The following is a 25731-nucleotide window of genomic DNA, read 5'->3' on the forward strand; positions in this document are numbered from 1 at the left end:
ATATTTCACCTTGAATGGTACTTTAAAATATGTGTGAACTTCCTATGCTAAACAATCTGCTCCACCTTGTATTTAGCTGTGACACTCTGAATACAACTATACTGTAATTAGACACTCACAGGTGGCCCATGTCAGCTGGCGTGGGCTCGAGGGACCCAAGCCCTGCGAGCCCAAGTCAGCTGACATGGGGCAGCCATGGGTGTCTAACTGCAATGTAGACGTACCCTCTGAGTACATTTCCCAGACCTGAAGAAGAGCTCTTTGTAGCTCCAAAGCTTGTCTCTTCATCAGCAAAAGTTGGTCCAATAAGAGATATTACCTCACCCACCTTGTCTCCAAGGAAGGTGTTATGCAGAGAAGAATCCTGAAAAAAACTCCTATTTCTTTGGATGGATGGAATGGATGGATGGCATTAAATATTTAAAAATCAATTATACATACCTCACATGTTAATAGGCAGCATCTGATATTCAATGATCACCATTCAAGCCACACTAATTCTTCTTAGGTATACTCAGATAAGACAATGTGAAAAATATATTTCTTTTAATAGGTAATCTGTTTAGGAAATAGCCTGCATCTGATGATCCATGAGATCACATGAACTCAGGACTGGGAGCAGGTAATCATAATCTACACACGCCTTCACTGATTTGCTTTTATTTAAAGAAACCGGTACAAAAATCTCTCCCATACAGTAACCCTTCAGTATCCTCCTGAGATCTCCCACTCTCCAATCCCATTATCTCCCTAGATGTCATTCCAGGCATTTCTCAAATATCAATCTATTTTTGTGTCCTGATCCTGTTTCTCAACAATAATTAGCAGATTCTTGTCCCATCCTGGTTCCATATCAAAAATATGCTCCTTGATCTTTAACATCCCATCTCAAAGCCTAACTTTTCTCCCCAATCTATGACAGCTAGTGATCTAAAAATTCCACTCCTTCAGCATCCCAGAATTCTTTTGTTCAGTATTAGTGAAACTTGCCACAAAAGCTTTTAGGGTAACACAAAACAGGCATAAAAAAAAAGTATGCCAAAACAAAAGGCTTAAAAACGATTATTCCACATGATCTGCGTTACACTTTGCATGTACAAGAAATTTGCTGCCTGCCATTTTTAGTGTACTTTATTCTAAATGAATCAATAAACCGGAAAACATAAGTGCATTACAAATAGGTTTTATTTTCACAAAACATCTGCTGTTTAGATAAGATGACTATTAAGGTAAAAAGCACAGTTCAAAGACGTACTTATTTTACTGTAGTATAATTATTTAATCTGTACTACCTTCCTTTAATAAAATATACCATTTAAAATGAGGATATAGTACAGTAGGAGGAACAAATATGCAGTAAAAGCTGTGTTATCTTCATAGAGAGGCCAGTTTATAGTCTAGTTGGTGCAGGAGCAGCAGGCTCCCTAGCTAGCTCTGTGTGGCTCCTCGGAAGCTGCTCCTAGGCAGAGGAACAGCCACGAAGGTTTTGGAGTGCGAGAGGAGGTGCGGGGCTGAGGGTTGGGATGCAGAAGAGAGTGCAGGGCAGGGGCTCTGGGAGGGACATTAGGGCACAGGAGTGGTTTCAGGGTGCTAGATCTGGGCAGCACTCACCTCGGGCGGCTCCCCGCAAGTGGCAACCTCTCCCTGATGCTCCTAGGTGGAGGTGCAGCTATGCCGCTCTGCCTGCTGCCTCATCCGCAGGTGCCACCCTCGCAGTTCCCAGTGGCTGTGGTTCCCAGCCAATGGGAGCTGCAGAGCCACTGCTTGGGGCAGGACAGGGGCAGCGTGCAGAGGCTTTTCCCTTTTTCTGATTATGTAAGCAAATTCCTAAAGGGCCGAATGTATACAATATTTTAATTCGTGAACATTAAAAAGATGTGGCTTATTGTAAGAAATTGTCTAACAGCAGATGACATATGCATTGAGGACTTGTTAGAACTTTTTCAAAAAAATTAACAGCCAGACACACTTTCCTATTACATAGCCTTCCAGAGGGGCTGTTCTTTAACAATGGTATCTCCTGCCAAGTACTGTCAACTCTAAGTATTCAAAAAGTCATGAGCTTTTTTTAAATCAATATTAGATTTATTTATTTTTTGCCTCATGGTGTTGGAGAATTTAGGGTTCACATTTTCAAACTTTCTGAAGTATAAGGGCTGGAAAACTTGCTTTTCTAAAAAATGTTCTTAATCTGATTCCTACAGCTGGAACTTAATGAAAAATATCATATATCCATGTAAAACGGCAAGAGTCGGCAACATTCAGAAAGGAAAGAATCAACATGAGACTCAACATATTAGGCAGATAGCATTAGCCGTTACCTAGGTTTGCTAGCAGCAATAACAATAAAAACACTGAATCCCAAGGGTATATCATCAAAAATGTACTAGAAAATTAGGTTCATTCTTGTGTCAATTTAGAGTTTCCTTTCACAGTATTCTTTTGACTTTATCATTTTGATTAATTTTGTTTGAACTTCTATGTAATGTGGATCCATCAATTTAAATGTTATATATTTTATTTAATGTGTATGTAAATAAATATAATAAGGGTTAACATAATATAAAAGTCAGAGAAAAAACAAAAAAGAAATATTTCAACTCCCCACTCCATCTAAAATTTTGTCAAAAGTAACATTCCAAAGAAATGGATCAATTTCAATGAAAATGCATTTATCGACAGAAAACTGTTATGTTAAAATAAATTCAACCAGCTCTACTTACAGGCTAAAGGCATAAGAGAAACTGAAAAAATCATAAAACATGAGATGAGCTACATATACACGTTTAAAATATGAGGAAGAACCCTTCTGTATATGTAGTGAAAAAATTTCAAGAACAACTTTAGCCATAAGTAATTACTATTCCTTAGCTAAATCTGTTTCTAGTAAAAGTCATACCAGGATCTTCTTACACGATGCTGAACATATAGATATATTTTCCCAGTTACAGGGCAGAATATCTGGGAACTTCCAGTGGCCCTACTTTATTCTTTCAGGTAAGAATATGTGTAACTCATTAGGCTATTCAGATGGCTTCATTTAACCCTATCACGTTTCTCCCACTCCAGTGAGTCAGAAAAACCAGACAGTCTGGCTTTCAGACCTGAAATGACACTTAGGAGTAGTTAGTCACTGGACAAATAATGTATGAAACATGCATCTGTGTTTTACCATGCAGACACAGCTTCATGTTAGGTTCTAGTCGGGTGTCACATTTCTATATCACAGGGGTATTGGAACAGGTCAGCCTAAATATAAACAAACAATGGGAAAGGAGCTAAAAAGTATACAAATTATATCAAAAGAACATACAAGAACATGGTTGAAAGGTGACTAATAAGCAGGCATGCATGCTGAGAAGGGATACAAGTGCCCAATATTAAACTGAGCATTTCTTTATCGTTGGTCTTAACAGCCCAAAATAAGATTTTTTCCCAGATGTCTGTTAACCACACCTAATGTTGAGAAAAATGAGAGAGAAAAAATAAAAAATAAGTCAAGATTTACTAAACATCATAAACAACTCAGGTATTCTTTGGCAATGTGTACTTAATACTGCTTTCTGGAGCTGCAGCAATTTAATTTTTGGAGTCAACTATAAAGTAGACAGGTGATATTTTGGCTTCCCAGTATAGCTCTAACAATGGACCTCAATCCTTTTACCCACAATACACCCACCTAGCCCTTAACTGAAGTGGCAAAATCATTACACACCTATTACTTTGGAACAGAAAGATGACACCAAACTCATTTTCCCTGGTGGCCACATGGAAGACTTGGATTTAAGTCCCCATTAGTGATAGGCCCGATGATGCACTTACACACAGTGCCCATCACTCACTAAATACTCAACAGCTTTTTTTAAAACTACTTTATTAGGTAAACATGCATAATAAAAACATTACTAGAGCCAGAAGCATACAAGATTTTTTTCTGATCACATTATGCTTCAATGTTGTACAATCAGCAGGATGTATAATTAGGAACACTCACAAGCAGAGTAAAGTAATGTAAGAAAATCACAAGAAAGAAAAATTATATACATACTTCCTATCCCTATGTAAACACAGCAAAATTTCTACAAAGGTGGCTAGAAAATGATGAATAAATCGCAATAGACACAAGCTGGTATGGGAACAGAAAACACTCTCACAACGTATAATGATGTTGTGTAATAAACACTAATGAGTGGTTTTTTTGGTGACCCAGTTTGAAAGATCTCACAAAGGCTAGTTTTCGGAAGCGCTGAGCACTCACTCTCTGAAAAAAAATCAAACTCCATTGAATTATCTCTCAAAAACTGAAGCACCCAGCACCACTAACCACTTTCAAAAATTTACATTGCAGTCATTTTGTTTAAAGAAAAGAAAAGTGGGGGGTGGGGCATGGGGGAGAGGGATGTCTCTACCTGAGTAGTAAAAGCCTACTCAATAAATACTACAGGTTACATTTTTAGATAATAAAAACAACAATGCTTAATATACTTAAGTGATACAAAATATAAATTATAATGTTTTTCATAACATGCTGTATCTTCCACATCAACTGAATTGCCCACACTTCTGTAAGAATTCAAGTGTCACCCAAGTACTATGGGGATGGGGAGTCACTAGAAATGTCACTAGAGAGCGATGAATCTCCAGGAAATGGAAGACAAGCCCTGAACTAGATAAAGTGCTTCAGCATTTCATTTACATGGTGAAAAATTTTGCTTCTGCCACATTTAGACATTTAAACAGAAAGTGCATAATTTTCAGTGGTGGTAAGTACCTTCCACCTTCAGTGGAAGTTATGGGTGCTCATCAACCCTGAAAATCAAGTACTTTTTAGTTAAATGCTTAAACAGGGACTTAGGTGCTAACGTTAGGCACTCAGGTTTGAAAATTTTAGCTTATATCCATATGTACAGTATAAAACAAGAAATCAGATTACTACAACTCCTAAATGTAACATGAATTTCAAGCATAGGAGGAACTCTATTCTTTTAAATTGTAATGACTACCTTGCAAATAAGAGATCCGTAAATTTAACCCCTGACTTCACCTGCTGAAGCAGAAATCCAGTGCAATAATTTATGAAGGGCCACACCCTATCCTGTTCATGTATGCAAGGGAGACAAGTGGGTGCAGAGAGTCCTCTAAACACACCAGTGCTAAGTCTTTCTCTAATAAGATCTTTAGGAGAGGCCTCTAGGTAATGCACTAATCCTACACAAAATGTCTCCCCCAAACATGCATGGTCAAACTGGTTCAAGAACACGTCTCCGGCCTACAGCTGAAACAACGAAGTCTATATGTTGCAGTCTGCAACTAGAATTAGCCTGGGACACAGATTGTTTATCCTGAGAGGGCAGAAAAATGTGCTTCACAATCTATTTACATATAGGCCCTACCCACAATTACGCTACAAGCCTCTGCTCAACCTTACTTCAGCACAAATGGGTCAGACAGGGACAGGAAGGTTCTAGTATCTTGTCTGGTCTCACTGGCAGAAGTTGGATTTACCTGAGTTCGCTGCTAGGACCATATTTTAACAGTCTCTATCAATGCTGTTATAGTTTCCATTATAAATTTAAGTGCCATAGGAAGAGAAATAAAAATAAAATTTGTCTGTAACTCAGCAATATTCCTCCCAGTCACGTTCCGGGTAATTGAAAAACAATGGATTTATTTATTCTGGAGCGCCAAACAGACTGCAGATAACTTGTTAACTGATTTACGGAGGTGAGCCAGCTTCTGGAACAAGCAGAGGATGAGTAACAAAATAAGAAACAGGGAAAACGTTTGTGCTCAACACTGGTACTTTAAAAGAGTCTAATGCTAATGTTATGTGGCAGACGTCCTGAGGATCTGACACACTATTTCTGTTAAAGAGTTTAAGACCAGAAGGAACCACAACATTGTCTCTGACCTCTTGTATCTATCACAGGCCACTAAACAGCATCCAACCACCTCCACACCAAGTCCAACCAACAAAATTAAACCGAGTATTATAACCCTCAGGAGAGAACTATTGCAGAGAATAGGAGGGACTGAGGTGCACCCATTCCCCAGGCCACTGCAATGGCAGGGAACTGATTAAGTGAGATATACCCAGATGATTCCAGCAAGTGATTCTGCACCTCATGCTGGAGAAGGTAAAAAAAACCTAACCAAACAAACAAAAAAAAAACACAACAAAAACTCCAGGTCCCTGCCAATCTGTGCTGGAAAGAAATTACTTCCTGATCCCAAATATGGCAGACAGTTAGACCCTGAGCATGAGGGCAAACCCCATCAGCCAAGTACCTAGAAAAAGAATTCCCAGGACCACTGGCTTGCCCAATCCACTGTCCAGGCCTCAGCCGTGGTATCTCTGATGCTTCTGAGGAAGGAGTAAAAATAAAATCCAAGATTATATCTGGGAAAAGAGATGGGTTGCCAACTTCCTAATCCCACAAAACCAAACACCCTTGCCCCACTGCTCTCCGATGTCCTGCCCCTTCTCTGAGGCCCTCTCCCTCTCACTCCATTCCCCCTCCCTCTGTCGCTCACTCTCCCGCACCCGCACTCATTTCTACAGGACTGAGGAAGGGGGTAGTGGTACAGGAGAAGGTGAGGGCTCTGCTAGGGGTGCAGGCCCTGGGGTGGGGCCAGGGATGATGGGTTTGGGCTGTAGGAGGGGGCTCAGGCTGGGGTTAGAGCTGAGGTGTTCAGAGTGTGGGAAGGGGTACAGGCTCTGGGCTGGGGGTGCGGGTTCTGAGGTGGGGCCAGAAATGACAGGTTCAGGGTACAGGAGGGGGCTCCAGGCTGGAGTGCAGGGGAGCACAAGCTCCAGGAGGGGGTTGGGGTGCAGGAGAGGGCTCAAGGCTGAGGCAGGGGGTTTGGAGGGGGTGTGGGCTTTGGGAGGGAGTTGGGGGTGTGGGAAGGTGCTCTAGGGGTGGGGCAGGGGATTGGAGTGTGGGCTCTGGGCAGTGCTTACCTCAGGGAACTCCCCAGAAGTGGCGACATGTCCCTCAACTTCTAGGCACGGGGCAGCCAGGAGGCTCTGCATGGTGCACGCTGCCACCGCACGCAGATGCCTCCCCTGCAGCTCCCTTGGCTGTGGTTCCCAGCCAACTGAAGCTGCAGAGCTGGAACACAGAGTGTGGGCACCACATGGATCCCCCTTTGGCTGCCCCTGAGCCAGAGGACATGTCGCCACTTACGAGAGCCACGCAAAGCCAAGTAGGGAGCCTGCCAGCCACACCAACTGGACTTTTAACGTTCCAGTCAGCAGTCCTGACTGGAACCACCAAGGTCTTTTTGACTGGGTTTTCGGTTAAAAACTGGACACCTGGCAACCCTTGAGAGGAGGGGGAGGAATCTCTTCCTGACCCCGGAAGGTGACTGGCTGAAGTCTTGTAGCATGAGATTTAGGAAGACAAGACATGAACCAGAAGGGATCCCCAGGACTGTATTGCCCAGCCCCTCCCACCTCCACCACTACCGTCAATCCCATCAAACAATCTCACTCATAAATTTATCAAAGGCTACCTTAAAACAGGTTATTTTTCTCCACAACTCTTATTGGGAAACTATTCTAGAACATCACTTTTGTTTATGCTTCTGTCTCTGTTTCTTTCTCTGCCATCACTGACCTTGAATTCAGTGGCAGAATAATATGAAGTTTTTGTCAAGACTATTACCCCCCCTCACACCTCTGTCATGAACTCAGTTCTGATGGAGCTAGTTGCAGATGCAGTGACAGACTGTTTAACCAAGAACTACTTTAGCCATGTATTTAGACTTAACTCCCATGCTGCATAATGTCTCTATGATGGGATTCTGCACTTCTATAAAACACATTTTAAAAAAAATATGGTTTCACTTTGGTTTATGAATTTCTACAAGTCTTAAAAGGCTTTTAACATTTTTGCATGTTACTGTTACCTAAAGTGGATGGGGGTTTCTACATATGTTTAGAGGAAAACAGATGACCACGTTCAATTCTCAGAACAGTAGGTATTAAGCACATGTGGTAACCTTTTGGTGAGGAATTTATGTGTATTCACAGTGACTTGAGCACAATAAACCCACTACCTGCAAAGGGGTTTCATGAGTTCATTTTATTTGAAGTGTAAAGTTTCCTGCTTTAATTAGTCACACTTTGGGAGCAGACAGGCATTCAAAATTAGTGAAAAAGACTACTGCTTTTCTTTCTGACTCATTACCAGACCAGCATTCAAGTTAAACTTTTAGTAAATTATCAGTTTCACTGGAAGCTCACAAGAGCTCATTGAAAGCAATATCTAAAGGTCTGGCTTCTTTTGTACTATTATGTAGTCTATAAAATGAGGGCATGTTACATTTATTAAAAAAGATTAAAGCCAGTAGTACTGTTTCACTTTCCCTCATTTCTTGCCATAATCAAGGTTTGAGCTCATGAGTAAGAAGACGACTTTTGTATTCTTTATTTTTTTTTTGTATAGTATTTTTTTAAATAATTATATACTTTCATAGCATAATCCAATGCTCTTTGCTGTGTGTAAAGCATTAGGACATTTTCACAGGAAGTAATGAAACCTTAAATTGTTTCCCATTAGTGAAAAAGAACATGGCTGTTTCCTTTCCTCACTGCATCAGTCTCAGAGCTCTTACTCAGGGCTTGTCTACATCAGAAAGTTGCAGCGCTGGTGAGGGAGTTACAGCGCTGCAACTTTGAAGGTGTACACATCTGCAGGGCACCACCAGCGCTGCAACTCCCTGTTTGCAGCGCTGGCCGTACTCCCGTTTTGTCTCGGGTGTAGAGGATCCAGCGCTGGTGATCCAGCGCTGGTAATCCAATGTAGACACTTACCAGCGCTTTTCTTGACCTCCGTGGAAGGAGGAAGCCTCTGGTAATCAAGCTGGTCTCCTTTCCCGGTTTGCTCTCTCGTTCCCGGAGCCCAGAGCAAGCAGGTCTCCTTCCCTGCGGTTTGCTGGGTGGCTCCGGGAACGCGAGAGCAAACCGGGAAAGGAGACCCGCTTCGCCGCGGTTTGCTCTCTCGTTCCCGGAGCCACCCAGCAAACCGCAGGGAAGGAGTCCTGCTTGCTCTGGGCTCCGGGAACGAGAGAGCAAACCGGGAAAGGAGACCCGCTTCGCCGCGGTTTGCTCTCTCGTTCCCGGAGCCACCCAGCAAACCGCAGGGAAGGAGACCTGCTTGCTCGGGGCTCCGGGAACGAGAGAGCAAACCGCGGCGAAGCGGGTCTCCTTTCCCGGTTTGCTCTCTCGTTCCCGGAGCCCAGAGCAAGCAGGACTCCTTCCCTGCGGTTTGCTGGGTGGCTCCGGGAACGAGAGAGCAAACCGCGGCGAAGCTGGTCTCCTTTCCCGGTTTGCTCTCGCGTTCCCGGAACCCCCCTTGAAGCCGCCCAACAGCGCTGCAGTGTGGCCACATCTAACACCACTTGCAGCGCTGGTTGCTGTAAGTGTGGCCACTCTGCAGCGCTGGCCCTATACAGCTGTACTAATACAGCTGTAACAACCAGCGCTGCAAAACTTTAGATGTAGACATGGCCTCAGTCTAAGCAGAGTTGAAAAGTTCTTCGTTAACTCTCCCCCTGCCCCTTCCCCCCCACCACACACACACACACACACACACACCCCACTCCACCCAAAACCAACCCAGCAAGAAAATGGACTGGCTTTCAGATGTATTGACAGACAAAACTACATCTGATTCATTTAGCAATGCTATTAACAGCCTCGATAAATATGAAATACATAATGTAAAGCATACAGAAGAATATTGATTAGACTAAGAAGCTGTGGAAATGAGACATGCCTGATGTGGTTTTGCTCCTTTCAAAAGAGAGGCACTAAATCATTGAACATTATGGGGAGAAAAAAAGATGCTGAAAGCTATTCATTAGTGACAAATAAGCTACAGGGAACTTTCTAGTGCAGTTAATAAAATCCAACCATGCTCCTCATGAAAGTCCATATTTAGTTCCTCAACAAAGGCCTATGTGAGCCAAAATGTTGGCCCCCTTATGCTTGATGATAATTGTAAATCAGTCTAACAGCATTTCAGTATAAGTAGAACATTTTGAGAAGGGCTAAAAAGTTTTAGAAAAAGGGTGTAGTTCAAATTTAAGGGAGGTTTACATCTGTGTGAATTTTGAAGCTGAAGTGCTCTGGTTACATTGGAGAGGGGTATAAAATTTAGTGAGAAGCAGCATGCATAGTTTAGGAAATTTGGAAGTTACCATGCCATTAAATTTGGAAGTTACCATGCCATTAAATGCAATTTAGGAAGCATTTCAATTTATATTCGCTGTGCTATATCTCACCATATGTTCACATTGTTCGCAGAATTAAGGAGATCGTCATCTAAAAGTCTAACTTATATCAAAAGTCACAACCTGTTAAAATTATGAAGCCAGGATTTGGTCAACAGCTTCAAGCCAAGTGTTAAATGTTTCTATTCTCCTTTCTCCATTTTTCAGAAACAGAACAGATGTTATTCAGTTCTGATTTCAACCAGGGGAGTACAGACATTTCGCCATATAATTAAAATATTTTCTACAAGGACTTGACCCTGTTTTACTCTGCAAGCTTCAACTTAATGAATTCTGGTTCACAGTTCTAGTGGGAAAATGAATTTTTCATCCTCATTCTCAAACGAGCTTTCTGCAGACATCAGAAGAGTTTGAGTTTCTCACATCAGATCAGAGTAGCAGAGTGCTATAATTCAACCTTTAAGATTTTTGTTGTTATTTACTGATATAAAGTAAATCATCACATATAGAAAGGCACAGATATATTCAAAAAGAGAACACATGAAACTGAATTCCAAAGAATCAAGAAAATGTTTTTAAAGAGCTATGATCAGAGCCGGCGCTTCCATTTAGGCAACCTAGGCGGTCGCCTAGGACACTAGGATTTGGGACGGCGGCATTTTGCCGCCCTCGGTGGCAATTCGGCAGCGGGGGGTCCTTCCGCGCTCCAGGTCTTCGGCAGCAATTCTGCGGCGGGTCCTTCACTTGCTCCGAGACCCGCCGACAAAGTGCCCCAAAGACCGGGAGCCGCGGAAGGATCGCCCCCCCCGCCACAGAATTGCCGCCAACAACTGGAAGCGCGGAAGGATCCCCAGCTAGGGCGCCAAAAACCCTGGAGCCACTCCTGGCTATGATAGCATAAAATTATCTATCCTTGGGGTTGCCACCTGGACGACATTCAACCAACACTACTGCATTTTAAAAATATAAATGATTTGCAATACAAGCTTGTTAGTGACAGTTACCTTGTTTTAACAGCATGGAAAATTTATTTCTGTCCTCCACACTCATTGCTCCTAAGGCTTCTTGCCTTTTAAAATAGTACACACAGTTATTAAAAGCATCCTTGAGTCTATCCTGTAACTTGCTGCTGCACTTCCCTCTGTATAGCTCTCAACTTGGAAATAACTAACACGTAAGTGACTGATGCTAACAGAGTTGATTTAAGAATAGCTGGAATGAGGCAGAACAATAATAATAATAATAATAATAATAATAATCTTTGAAATTTTTTAGTGTTTGCAACCCACAATCTGAAACCTCTGTTAAGCATTATACTCCTTCTACAGATGTGGAAAGTGCAGCATAGAAAGAATGATTTCTCTAGCGCCACACACACACACACACATAAAATTTGCACCAATTTAACTAAAACGATGTTTAAAGGAGGAAAAGGTGTTGTTGTGAGTATTTTTACACTGAGATAGGTACCACAATGTAAAATACTGGTGGGAGACACAAGGCGCAGGTAAAAGCAAGCTAGTGGAGGTCAAAACTACAGTGTCTTTAATGCACTAGGATTTCACATTGAGACAGCTATCTCAATGTTAAAGCCACCTGTTTTTGCAGTGAAGACATATCCTAACACTGATTTTTGAGTCAATTTAGTTAAACCAATTAAAATCCTTATTTGGACACACAAATTGATATAAATTAGATGTAAACAGATCAATTCTCCAACACAGGAAGGTCTGCACTGCATTTACAAAAATCAATTTTAAAAAACAAGTTCTCTCAAACTTTTACAACTTTTGTGTTTAGAAAAGGTCTAAGGGCTTGCCAACATTATAGATTTTGGGACTTGACGTCACACACTTGCAAGCCCCACTGTACAACACATCTACACTGAAGGGGATTTGCAGTGAAGTCAGTGGGACTATTAACATGCTTGGAGTTACTTGTGTACACACAACTGTTTGCACAATGAAGGACTATTTTACAAAACAAGGAACAGAATGAAGAGAGTATTGGTGCCCATACTTCAGTATAATCACTTAACTATACTTAATATCAAAAGTCGATCCAATCAAAACCAGCTTTCTAAAGCTATAAATCCAACCTAAAGGCTGATGATGAAATAGAAAAATAGGAAGAGCCCAAAGAGAAAGAAAAAGCATAAGGGCTGGATTCACATATGGAAAATTCTATCAGGTCATGATGCTGGCCCTTTTGAGATGTAGGGCAGTTAGCTTACAGCATTTGGGCTGGGTTTGTGTCAGTGAGAAAAAATGTTTAGCAACATAGTTTCTTATTTTCACATAGTCTAGCAGGAAGCAAAAAGTTATTAGGGTTGCTTCAGGGTAATTAAAAAAATATCCTGTTCTGGGGTTTTAATTCCTTTCATGTTTTCAAATGTTTTTATATTATTTAAAAAGTTGGCAATTCATGTTCCCTCACTAAAGTACAGTAAGTGCACAGTAAGAAAAGAGCATGTTTTTAATCTTTTTAACTAATAAAACACAAATCTGAATCTCAACTGCCAACAAAAATTTCATGAGATGCCTACAATGTGCCTCAAGGCATTTCTAGTGTAATCAAGGGATGTCCAGATGCAGGAAGCTGTCTCTGTCACAGAACCTTCATGTTTTATAGCACACTAATGACGAAAACAGTGCATCACTGCTAGGTCACTGTCAACTTCCAATAAGTACCTTTTTGTTATTTTTTGCGTTTAGATTTAATTTTAATATCCTGAACTGGACAGGCTCAATCACAGTCTTCCCATCACAATACCATATAGAATCCTAAAACTTGGGAATTCCATTTCCAGGCCTGGAAAAAATACCCTGGGTTCTTTTTATCAACACGAGCTGATCTGACAGTGTTATTTAGAATAGTGATCATAACACTGTTCTGGAAGAAGAGAAGACTGAGGTTATAACTGGGAAGAAACAGTGGATATGAACGCTCAACTACATTTGACAAAGGCACACCTCATACCTTGGCATTAGCCTTTTCAATATTAGCTGGCATGAAAGAACGCATAAGACATCCCAACAACATGACCTCCCACACTTGGCCAACTTTTCAGGACTTGTCTACACTGCCACTTACAACGCTGAAACTTTCTTTGCTCAGGGGGGTGTAAAAACACCCCCTGAGCAGTGCAAGTCTCAGCGCTGTAAAGTGGCAATGTAAACAGTGCACCAGGGCTGGGAGCTACTCCCCTCGTGGAAGTGGTTTTATTACAGTGCTTGGAGAGCTCTCTCCCAGCTCTGGAGTCGTAACTACACAGCCACTTTCAACACTACTTTATAGTGCAGAATGCTGGGGAATAAGAAAGTATGACCTGTCCAAGCTGTCTTCATTCCATACAACCTGCCTCAGAAAAATCCTCTGTATCTTTTTGGCCCAGAACAATCTCAAACCAAGATCTACTGACTCAGTGCAGCCAAGAGGCTCTGCGCACCATTATTGCCAGGAGGCATTGGAGATGGATCGGTCATGTGCTTCAGATGGAAACTGATTACATCACCGAAGTAGCAATAAGATGGACACCTGAAGGCAAGCGAAAATGAGGCCGTCAGAAAACAACATGTGGAAGCCGAGCTGAAAAACCTGGGGCACAGCTGAAAAACCACTAAAAGACTTGCCAGAAACAGACAGGAGTGGAGGAGCTTCGTCAGTACCCTAAACGCCAGAAGCGTAATAGGAACACGATGATGATGATGGTGATACGTGTTAACATGCAAGGTTTTTCTTTTCTTAAAGCTGACAACACACTCAGCTACTGTTCATACTTTATGTTAGTAATAATTTATACAGTACCTTGCAGTTTTTAGGGATGTGTATTTCATGACTTCACCAAATGACACACACAACACTTTTTATTAGCAGCACTTAAAATTGTAAATGTATCTTTCCACAGGTAATACAAAACTGTTTAAAACAATGGTTATATTCCCAGAATTTTAAAATTATAGATGAATAAAAAAGACCAAATAAAACTAAGTATATAATCAAAAATTTACACACTATGCACTGTAATTGTCATAGGTAGCTGGTACTTTATAGCAAGCTGAATTCTTCTGCTCAGCATCCCAATGCCTAAATGATATAGAAGCCTAATTCTCATCTTCAAAAGTGACTTAGGAATTAGCAGCTAGCGATACATAGGGTCCAAAGTCACTCCTGAAAATGAGGTTAGGATCCTAATTCACATAGGCATTTTTGAAAATTTTATCAGCTCCCTTTATTGACAGTATTTCTAATATTAAGCTAATCCATTAGGGACTGAGATAAAACAGCAATGGACAAGGTGTGAGAAAACTAGAGAGAGAAGAGGTAGTGTGTGGAGCAATGGGGAAAGGGACTGCAGACTTTTCTATTATTTTTACTGAGTTATGTAACGTTAGTTCTGTAAATACACTGCTATTACCTTGTAAATGTACAGTAGAACTACACAAGGTCTCTCTCAAATTGCAGGAAAAAGTGTCCTATTCTACGTATCATATGATCATTTATATATGGAGATATATCTATCTCATTGAACTGGAAGGGACCCTGAAAGGTCATTGAGTTGAGTCCTCTGCCTTCACTAGCAGGATCATGTACTGATTTTGCTACTCCAGATCCCTAAGTGGCCCCCTCAAGGATTGAACTCATAACCCTGGGTTTAGCAGGTCAATGCTCAAACCACTGAGCTATCCCTCTCAGTGGTTTGAGCACTGGCCTGCTAAACCCAGGATTGTGCATTCAATCCCTGAGGGGGCCATTTAGGGATCTCAGGCAAAAATCTGTCTGAGGATTCGTCCTGCTTTGAGCAGGGGGCTGGACTAGGTCCCTTTCAACTCTGACATTTTATGATTCTACTCCTGCTATATTTTTTCTTCATCAAATTAGTTCAGTTAAACTTCTCCCATGTCACCTTTGTGCTTTGAATCAATATTTTAAAAACATTCCAGGAAATGTACCACATCTTCTCCCATTTACATTGTTCTAAAAATATATGTAGCCTTTATGTGGTTAGACTAATAATTGAATAAGAGCACATTTCCTGAAGATATATGCCGTATTTTCTCAAATTCCAAGTCTCTATCTTATATTAAAACCATATCATGTAGTGTTTCTATTCCATAAAGTAAACATTAGTTTCTAAATCAAATGGATTTCTAGCACTGCTTGTTACGATTGCTTGAATCCATTGATTTTAAATAGCCATTTCCTAGGTGACCTATTACAATTCTTTGATATATGGCATCAACTGATTCTTTCAATGAAGCCTAATTAAAACTAAATGAGAAGAGGGAATATTTTCTTTTAATATCGATAGCAGTGCTCTCCATTTTACAACCTTGCAACTTGCTGAAGATTGCCTGAGAGTAGGGTTATGGCCCCTGGTCTTGCCAAAACAGCACCACCACCACTCAAGACAAATGTCTTCACCCATATCACAGTCTGCCCTATTAATATTCTTTGTTAAATTCTGCCTCCTTGGCCTTAGGAGAAGGATCCTGAAGGTTATGTTCAATACTAGAGTCCTTATATCTCTTCTTCAAAAGCAAAGTTTTAATCGGACACTAGAAATGTCAACATGCTTCTCCAATCACAAAAAACAGCAGGGGGAGTAAAAAGGGAACATAAATGTGGTTTACTGAAAACAAGAGACATGTGGAAAAATGTACCATATTAATCAACATAATGTGTTTAAGGGTGCATCTCACAGACTATAGAGACCAGAACATATCAGTGCACAGTGAAGAAAGCCCTGGGCCTTGAAAAAAGGAAAAGATAAACCTACAGATAACTGATTGGTCAACTACATTGGACAATTAAGTATGTAAACACCTACAAAGAAGTGACAATAGCCTAAGGTAAAACTGAGGCCACCTAGCAGTTTAACTGCTACATTCATACCTGGGACTTTGCTTAATAATGTACAGTTGAGGTATACATCTGTCATAAATCCCTTTCATCCATGTTCCAGTTTGGTTATTGTGTAAAAAGTAAGTGTATCATTGTATACTACTTTATTAATTGATACAATAGCTTGGTATCAGAATCATATAGGAGACCCAGTACCTGGGCAAGAAATCATTCCACAGTCTGGTATCTTTCAAACTAGATCCATCTAAACTTTAGATGGAATTATGGGTCCAATTTCAAGACTACTTAGAGCTGAGATGTCCATTTGGAACAGGGCAGATATAATAAAGCACATTTTAACTAGTTCACATATCAGGCAGTGGAAACAGTTTGCAAACCCATAATTCCTGGCATTGAGGGCCTGGTTACTGAGGAATAGTATACAGTGTATAATATGCATGACATTTCTAAGTTGCTTAACCAAACAAGTAAAAATTAATGTATTGAGCACAGAAAACATTAAGAAAACAAGGGACAATGGTGTAGGGAATTAACTCATAACTCCCATAAGCTGTGCAGATAACTGACATTAAGTTCATTAGGGGATATCAAAAAAGGAAAATTGCCTAATCTTATTAGTGATGAGTACTTCACTAAATGATATTGTCCTCAGTGTATAAAACAGAGGCTTTCGTGAATTGGCAATGCATTAATCATGCAAACAAATTCCACTTAGCACAATTCATAATTTGGGGTCAATGACAACACATTCTAATTGTGCCATATGTTATTCAAAACAATTGTGCTCCGTATGGGGGTCTGTTTATACTTCCTTTATGGTATGTTTACTGATACTGGATCCTAACATTGCAATATTGATTAGGGAACATTAACCAACTTAAGTAGCTTATGCTGAATAAAGCATCTAAAGCGAATGTCTGGATCTACTTCAGCTACTGGTAAATCATTGGGCAATGCAAACCTGGAGGGTACGACATAATGATTGGTACTCTGTAAACTGATATGTATGTAGGTGTGATACAGTAGAACCTCAGGAAATACGAACAGCAGTGTTACGGACTGACTGGTCAACTGGACACCATGTGAAACTGGAAGTAACCATTCAGGAGGCAGCAGTGCGCGCACGCGCACACACACACTACTGTGCCTGCATTGCATCTTAAAGGTAGGCACATCTGGGCAGCCTGTCCTGAGCCCTAGCCCCACCTGCAAGGAAGCCACTTACATCTGACGAAGTGGGTATTCACTCACAACAGCATAATGCCACAGGACTCTTTGTTGCTTTTTAAAGTTTATATTCACATTCTCCACTATTCCATTATCCAAGTCATTAATGAAAATATTGACTAGTAGTTGGACACAGGACTGACCCCTGCAGGACTTTGCATTTCACAGACCATCAATGGGAACTACTCTTTGAACATGGTCTTTCAACCAGTTGTGCACACTCCTTATAGTAATTTCATTTTGCCTACTTTTCCCTAGTTTGCTTATGAGAATATCACATGAGGCTGTGTCAAAAGCCTTACCAAAAATCAAAGTATGCCACATTTACAATTCCCATCTACTCCTTAGGCCTGTAACCCACTCAAAGAAGAAAATTAGGTTTGCTTGGCATGATTTGTTCTTGACAAATCCATGACAGCTATTCCTTATAATCCTGTTATCCTCCAGATGCTCATAAATTGATTGTTTAATAATTTGTTCCAGTATCATTCCAGGTATCAAAGTTAGTCTGATTGGTCTACAATTCCCCAGGTCCTCTTTGCTCCCCTTTTTAAAGATATGTACTGTTTGCCCTTCTCCAGTCTTCTGGGACCTCTCCCATCCTCCCTGAGATCTCAAAGATAATTGCTAACAGTTCCAAGATTGCTTCAGCTAGTTCCTTAAGTATCCTAGAATGAATTTCATCAGGCCTCACTGACCTGAATACATTTAACTTATCTAAATATTCTTCATTTCACTCTTTCCTTATTTGGGCTAGCATTCCTTACCCCGTGTTGTTAATATTAATTGTATTGAGTATCTGGTCATCGTTATCATCCTTTTAGTGAAGACTAAAGCAAAATAGGCATTAAACACCTCAGATTCCTTGATGCCATCAGTTATGAGATCTCCTTGGCCACTAATAGAAGACCTACACTTTCCTTCATCTTTGTCTTGCTGCCGAAGTATTTAAAGAACCTTTTATTGCCTTCTTTGTTCCTTGCTAGGTGTAACTCATTTTGTGCCTTTGCCTTTCTGATTTGGTCCTATATGCTTCTGCTATTATTTTGTACTCCTCCTTAGCACTGTGCCCATGTTTCCATTTTTGGAGTACAAACAGAGGCAGTTTTGGGGTCATATTTTGGAAGCACATCTTCTGTGAAAGGAAGAGTTGGCAATTTTCCTGGAAAAACTAATTTAGGACAGGGCACTGGCAAATACCAGTTTTAAACCCAGTTTAAACCAGTAAACTGGGAAAAATATAAGTATTATTAGAATATACTAATGAAAATTACTGAAAAATATTTAGCAATTTGATAATAGTTTTGCTGTATACATATTTATATAAATGAAAACTGAAATATGAATCATGACACATATAACTTGCTTGAGAAAATATCAAACCAAAATGTATACATTCTGATGTTCAGTATTATATTACAGATATTACTATTATGCCTACTGCAGTTTTACTTTTTACAACTCAAGCTCTCCATCTATTATCTTATGTGACTAAAACTAAGTGTAATGTGGTGTGCATTAATGCAACAGTTTTTAAACCAGAAAATGCCTTGAACTGAGACTAATTAGTTTTTTCTGGGATGGTAAAACCCATGATTTTACCTGGTAAAAGCCATCTCTAGGTGAACTGAATATGCTGTGAGAAACTGCTTCCCAGAAGGACTGATAATGCATTAACACTCTCTTTCCCATACTGTCTTGTGATCAGCCAATAAATTGTCTGCACTTGGTTATTTGGTCTCTTGAACATTTTTAACATGGAACTACAATAGTCAAGCAAGTGGCTATACTTTTAACACCACCACCCTCTCAAGGAGGAGTCACCTTGTCCTGTTCTCCCATAAATGCTGAAAGACACTAACTATCAAATGATAAAATCCCCTTTAGAGCTACTGAGTAGTAGCAATTCTCCTTAAGGACCCTCTCCTCAACACTCTGACTTGTTCTCTCTCCGATTTTTATGTCAACCTCCTCCTCTTCCCAGTCAGTTTTCATGGCATACAGAAGAATCAAATGTTAACTGATTATTGCTAATTAACCTCACAGTAAGGTTCTGTAGTTCATTTTTATCTATTTATTTTATATAACGACAAAGTTTGGACCAGAATTAACTTCAGATGCTTCACTTTAAAGTTTTCAACACATTTTTATGTTGCATATGAGGAATTTATTCTGTACATATAGATTTTATCCAATCTCTTCTTTCTGAAAATGCACATACTACTGTACGTTTATGGGAAAAGAAAAATTCATTAAAAAAAAAATTACACAGAATCAAATTACATAGCACATTAGTTTTCAAATGACATTTGTAACCATTCATTAGGGGTAGTTTAAAAAATATTTATCAACTTCCCAAACTTTGCCCCATGCCTTGCATTACACAGAACATTTGCAAGGAAGACTAATCTCAGATGCATGGATGCGGACACTGGATTGGACAGAAAAAAGCTTTACTTTAAGTTTCCAATGCTTATTCATAGACTATTAAAAATTTTGTATGCTATACATTATTATCCTGTGTTTTCTTTTAAAAAAAAATTAGGGACCAGAGCTAAGCAATTAAAAGACCAGAAGAAACAATCACCAGTAATATACAGTTTGTAATATAGAAAATGACTTTTTGTTGTATAACAAAGGCTAACGTCTGCGAAATTCTTATATCTGAAATATAATGAATCGTTTTGGCAGCATCCCTTGAAAATGGTAAGCATTTATTTTACTGTGTATTATTCAGAAACTGTCTTGAACATTTTGTTTATTGACCAATGCCAGTCACCTTCCCTTTGAAGTCAATGAAAATTCAGGATGCAGATAAACCGATAGCAGGATACGGCTGTCTGTACAACATTTTATTAAAACATATTGAGTGATTAGGTTTAAACTGGCATATTAAGGCAATATCCATCTAGTCCCTTCACCAGCTTCTAGTGTTCCAACCAGGGGTTGTTTGTTTATATTTTCCCTGAAGACTGACCTAATCCTGCAAAAAAAATGAGTACACTAGAGTTATTCTTAATACACTGTTCAGCATGTTACTAGTTTTAAGATTCAGTTTAGGCATTTGGACACTATTCAGTAAATATGCCATCCAAAGGACTATTTACACTCTTTAGGGCACATGCTCAGCTGGTTCAATAGAGCTATGACAATATATGCCAGCAGAGGATCTGCCCTCTGGCATTGAATACGTTCTTGAGAATATGGCATAGGAAAGAGAGAGATAAAAAGCCAAATGGACAATATTTACATATTTTTCTGGAAAGTTATTTAAAGTAGCAGAACTGAATGTAATTCACGAAGTCTTGACCTGATGAAGGAAAGTATGCAACTTAGAAAATAGATTCAGATTGTTTTTCAGACTGTCAAAGAACATGACCTGGTCCATTCAATGAAAACACCATGTTGGAAGGCATGCATTTCCTGGAATGAAGAGACAATAGGACATTTACTATTTAAAAAAAAAGTTTTATTATATTGGCCATCCCCAACAAGATTCATCTGTCATCCTTTCACTGAATATAGATTAGAGAAAAATGAATTAAATGTTTATAACCAATATTTTGATCAAGCGGTAACAATCTGCAGGTGAGCAAGAAAATATATCTTTAAACTGTTACCTTGCAGAAGTCTTCTATTATTTCTGTGTAGGACTGTAATTACTGAGAGCATTCTCTCCGAAGAGTATGGCTTTTTCCCGTTTTAACAATGCCATTCAAATCTGACAGTTATTCCTTGAAAAAAGGAAAGTCCATAGAAAACGTGACTCTCGTACTTTCCAAATAACTTATGACTGTACTACATGTTGAATTTTCACTTAAATTATTAGAATTTCCTTATGTCCCTACAGCTAATTATATGTTTTTGAAATAATTTAAAGATAAATTTTAGTGATTAAATTGCGAAATGTTTTGCCTTAAACCTGGCTCATATGTTTTACTAATCATTTGAAGTTACACCTTTACCTCAATATAACGCTGTCCTCAGGAGCCAAAAAATCTCACTGTATTATAGGTGAAACCATGTTATATTGAACTTGCTTTGATCCACCAGAGTGCACAGCCCTGCCCACCCAGAGAGCTGCTTTACCGCATTATATCCGAATTCGTGTTATGTCAGGTCGCGTTATATTGGGGTAGCAGTGTATTTTATATCCATATCATTGATCAAGTGTGAACTATATCGTAGTTGGCTATTTTCCCATTTGCTTTCAATTTTTCTGAGCAGGAATCAGATAAACTATACTTGCTTCATGTATAAAAAAAAAGAGTTAGGATGGTAAAACTTGACCTGCATAAATTTTTCTGCATATTTTAGCCTTATGGCTTTTCAAGCCAATTCTAAAACATCTGGCAGAAATGCAAATAAAGATTGCCTAGAACAAAAAAGTTTCGCTCTATCCTGAATCCGTCAGTTGATTTCCGCTCTCATTCCCATAGTTATATATCATTTTGGAGGCTTAACCAAAAAAATGGTAAAGTAAAATTCAGATGTACAGTAGCACCCCGTCTGGAGGCCACACTGCAGGTTCCAAATCTTGTGAATTACTGGGAACAAATATGACTGATTGTTTTAAAAGAAAAAAAATCATCAAGGACACTGAATCACAAAAGGCACCCAACTCTTATTTTGACAAAAATGGGCTCATTTGAATTACTTATGCGAATACCTCATACTTTAGCAGAGTGGGCCAGCATAACCTTGAAGTGTATCCACTGGTTCAAGGGTCTGAAGAGGCCTCCAACAACCAAGTCCCTCTGCTCCCAAGAAGAGGGAGAAGGAGGCCACAGTCGGGGTCATATCTAATTGAAGCAGCTGGGGTGGACTCTATAGCCATCCTGAATAATCCAAGTATCTCAGTCTGGGCTGAAATTTGTCTTGGTCAGAGACGGCACAATGTACTGGGTCCTGCTTCATGCTAAGGTGTAGGTTGGGTGGGCAGTTAGCCTTGTTATCAGTTTACTTTTCCAGAGTTTGTGTCTGACTGAGGAAAGGATGGAGCTCATTCAGCATCTTTGTAGCAGGGAATCCATCTCCTGAAGCTGAGCCTTCCTTTGGGAGCCAAACACACACAACTCCCCCAGCAATGCACTCAAAGAATATGGAGGATCAAAACAGGCACTTTCTGCTCCTGAGCTAATTGCATCCTCTGGACAGAGTGGCGTGAGCCCCTAGAAAGCTACAGCGGCACATTAAAAGTCCTTAATGAGAAAGAATGTGCTGTAAATTTGTATCTATGTGAAAGAAAAAAGTGTTTTATTATCCTACTGAAATGTGAATTTACCCAATGGAGGCATAGGCATAACAGCCCCCGCAAACACTGAGTTTAGGTGTTGGGTGCTGTAAAAGTGAGTGTACATCCACTGCAGCTCTGGAGGCCGAGACAACTAGCAGGCTCTTTAGTGGGAGGAACTCCAATATCACAGGGAGGGGTACGGTACAGAACTAGAATAGAATAATTAAAAAAAAAACAACCTAAATCTGTGTTAACAGTCAACAAGTTCAACTTTGCCTCCTAAAGGAGGAAGACAAATGGAAACTCCACTGCCAGAATCAATGGGTATGGCTGAGAGGAAGACTGTGGACAGTACCCATCTATTTTGCTAATCTCTGAAATAAAAATCATTGTTCTCCATACTATTCAGGCTCACAAACAACCTGAAAGAACGGTTACATAGCTGACAAACAAGGCAGATTAAATCAGCAAACTGATTTACTTGTCTCCATAATATATTAATATTAAAACTCTGGTAATTCCATGGGGATTAAATTATTGAGGAGCAATACACTGTTTGAAATTTATGATGTAAATATGTCTAAATCCTGGAACCCTTACTTTAACAGAACTCCCACTGTCTTCAAGAGTTTGTATGAATAAACACAATCCCTAGTGAATTATCTGTATTTCTACAAATAATTTTTGTAAGTGTTTACCACTTGTTGATGCTTCTCTCTAGCTTTTTTGAGAGAAACAAACTTTTTAACGTATGAGAAAAACACATTAAAGGTTTAAATGATTAAATTAAAATTTCATTAGCAGGAAGTAATCAGTGAAATGAATCCAAGCTTAAATCTGCTAAATCTACTAAGACTTTTTGGCTTTTAGTGCTCACTGACACAGCAGTGTAAATTTGATGCAGCATGCTGTGCAAAAGCTTCTTAGTCTCTTTTAATCCTAAACCCATGAAATGATGCATCTAACCATCGTGTCACCTCACTGTGAAGCACCGTTCCTTTTGCTACAAATTAAGATATGTCAGGTTAACCGAGGCTTTCCCATTAAGGTTCAAATTCCTTACTAATAATGCTAACAATTGTGATACAAACCTTTACAATGGTTGTCTATAGTTAAACATTTGTCAAGCCATACAGAGTTAATTTGTTAATCATTCATTTGTAAAACAACAGCAACACAGCTTCTGACCATACTTCCATTTTTAGCAAATTTTCATTGAATCATAACTATATATAGTGCATTTCTCTAACTATAGTCTGTTCACAGTTTGTAAAAATATATTTTCAAAGTAGGAGACATATTAGAAAATTAGCAATAAATCTTTTCCACCTATAGCAGCAGTTAACCTCTGGGCTGTGCAGCACCAGTTAAACACGTTTCTATTTTTTTCATAGACAAGACTGCTGTGAAAACAATTAAAGCCAAAAATTTAATTTAATTGTTTAGCCTATTCTCAATTTATAACTTGATTTAAATATACTATCATACAGAAATAATTAACAATCATTCTTTTCAAGACAGCAGGCAATCCAAGAACATCAACCATCACCATGCTTATCAATTTACTGAGAATCCATGAATGTCTTCATTGAAATGCCTAAGACTGTAGTTCATCCCTGCTGACGACAAACATTTAAACGAAAGAACTGAAGTTACATGGCAGTCCCACGCATAGTGCTGATATGCACTCTGCATAAGATAGTCACAAGTGGGAATTTTATTGTCTTATGTGCACTTTGATGATCTTAAGGAGTGTACAGCCAGGTTACACAAGATCAGTTCAAGCATTTTGTCAGTTTTAATGCAACTGCACCGGTATTTCCCCCTCCCACCAGTGCACCCACTTAGAAGTTTCCTACTCTCAGCTCTCACCTCTCTTGGGTAGAGAAACATATCTCCCATCCTCCTGACCAGGGATTTTAAGGCTGTGCAGCTCCTTGCCTGACACCAATGTCCTCAGCAAGCCAGGCTGCCTAAAAAGCTAGCGTCTGTGCTTTCCCTTCTTTCTGAGGGCTATGACAAGCATATTGCCTGCAGTTAATAAATTATCATACAGTTCCTTCTAAGCAAGCACATTTATTCCTAAGGCAAAGACATTACAAAGATAACATATTAAAACAATGCCAGCCAGCTGCTACAACAGGTGGCATTGATGATGCTGGTGGTGATTGGGACAGCCCCAGCTGAACACAGGAGGAGAACACACTGAGAAAGTTTGGGGGAGGGGAGCAGATCCCTCCCCTTCAGAGTTTCTACTCAATCATTCACTAGCTTGGGGAGCACGGGGGGTGGATTAATTTCTCACCCTCCCCTTTCACTGATTTAAACCCTACCTCAGGCCGCGTCCAGCTGCTCTTTACTCCATTCCAGTAGCCACATCCTCCCCACCATGTACTGGTAGCCCAGGTCTGACCAATCAACTGTTTTACGGTCAGGAAGGAATATTTTTCTTCCTATAAAAGCCAGACTGGCAAAAGTCTGGGGAGTTTTTCACCTTCTTTGCAGCATCCCGGATGTACAGTTAAATAGGAACAGAATTTAATAGCACTAGTCACTAAGGATGTTAGTTTGTCACAACTTGCACATGATTTCCAGTGTGGTTAAAGGGATCGGCTCCCCATAGTAAAAGACCTGGGATTTTACCAAAGGGCCTTGTACTCATGGAACAGACACAGACCTTGTGACCTTCATGAGCAGCCGTCCCCCATTTAGTACCCTCTGTCCCCTTCGTGGAGGAGGAGGGAGGGTGTAGGATTCAGAAGAGCAAGCTGACTCCAAGGAGTAGGTTGAGAAGAGTCTACCCAGAGTTATTATGCCGCTTAAAATCCATCCCCTTTTGTCCTCATTCACTGCTGAGTCTTCATCAATAAAATAACCTAAATGCATGCTAAAAAGCTTACCAGAGCTCACCCCCCACACACACACTTCAACCTACGGCTCTGGTAGGTTTTGCGCCTTCAAAACCCACAACTGGGTTTTCCCCAGGGTTACAAAATTTATATCTATCTCAGATCCAGATTAAAGTCGGTTGATTTATCCAAAAGTCTGTTGATCTCTGGAGAATCCAGTCTGAACCAGAATATGTGAGCCAACCGGAGGTGGTACCTTTCTGGGGGTGTTGTAACTCGGGTGATTTCTCTTAGTCATCCTCTACTGCTTTCACT

General features: G+C 39.9%; 1 protein-coding gene across 4 annotated transcripts in view; it reads right to left on the reverse strand.

Annotated features, from left to right (window-relative positions):
- PRKCA (protein kinase C alpha) overlaps positions 1–25731 on the reverse strand; it is a 315869-nt gene that overhangs the window by 221921 nt on the left and 68217 nt on the right. Inside the window, exon 1 of one of the 4 annotated variants that reach the window (XM_050920650.1) lies at positions 3173–3232. The exons of the other annotated variants lie outside the window; for them this stretch is intronic. Coding sequence (XP_050776607.1) covers positions 3173–3191 — 19 coding nt within the window. The 5' untranslated portion in view covers positions 3192–3232. Of the gene's footprint in view, positions 1–3172; positions 3233–25731 lie in introns of those variants that run through there. 4 annotated transcript variants of the gene reach the window in all.

This window comes from Gopherus flavomarginatus, chromosome 12, assembly GCF_025201925.1.
Source record: "Gopherus flavomarginatus isolate rGopFla2 chromosome 12, rGopFla2.mat.asm, whole genome shotgun sequence".
NCBI classification, from domain to species: domain Eukaryota; kingdom Metazoa; phylum Chordata; order Testudines; family Testudinidae; genus Gopherus; species Gopherus flavomarginatus.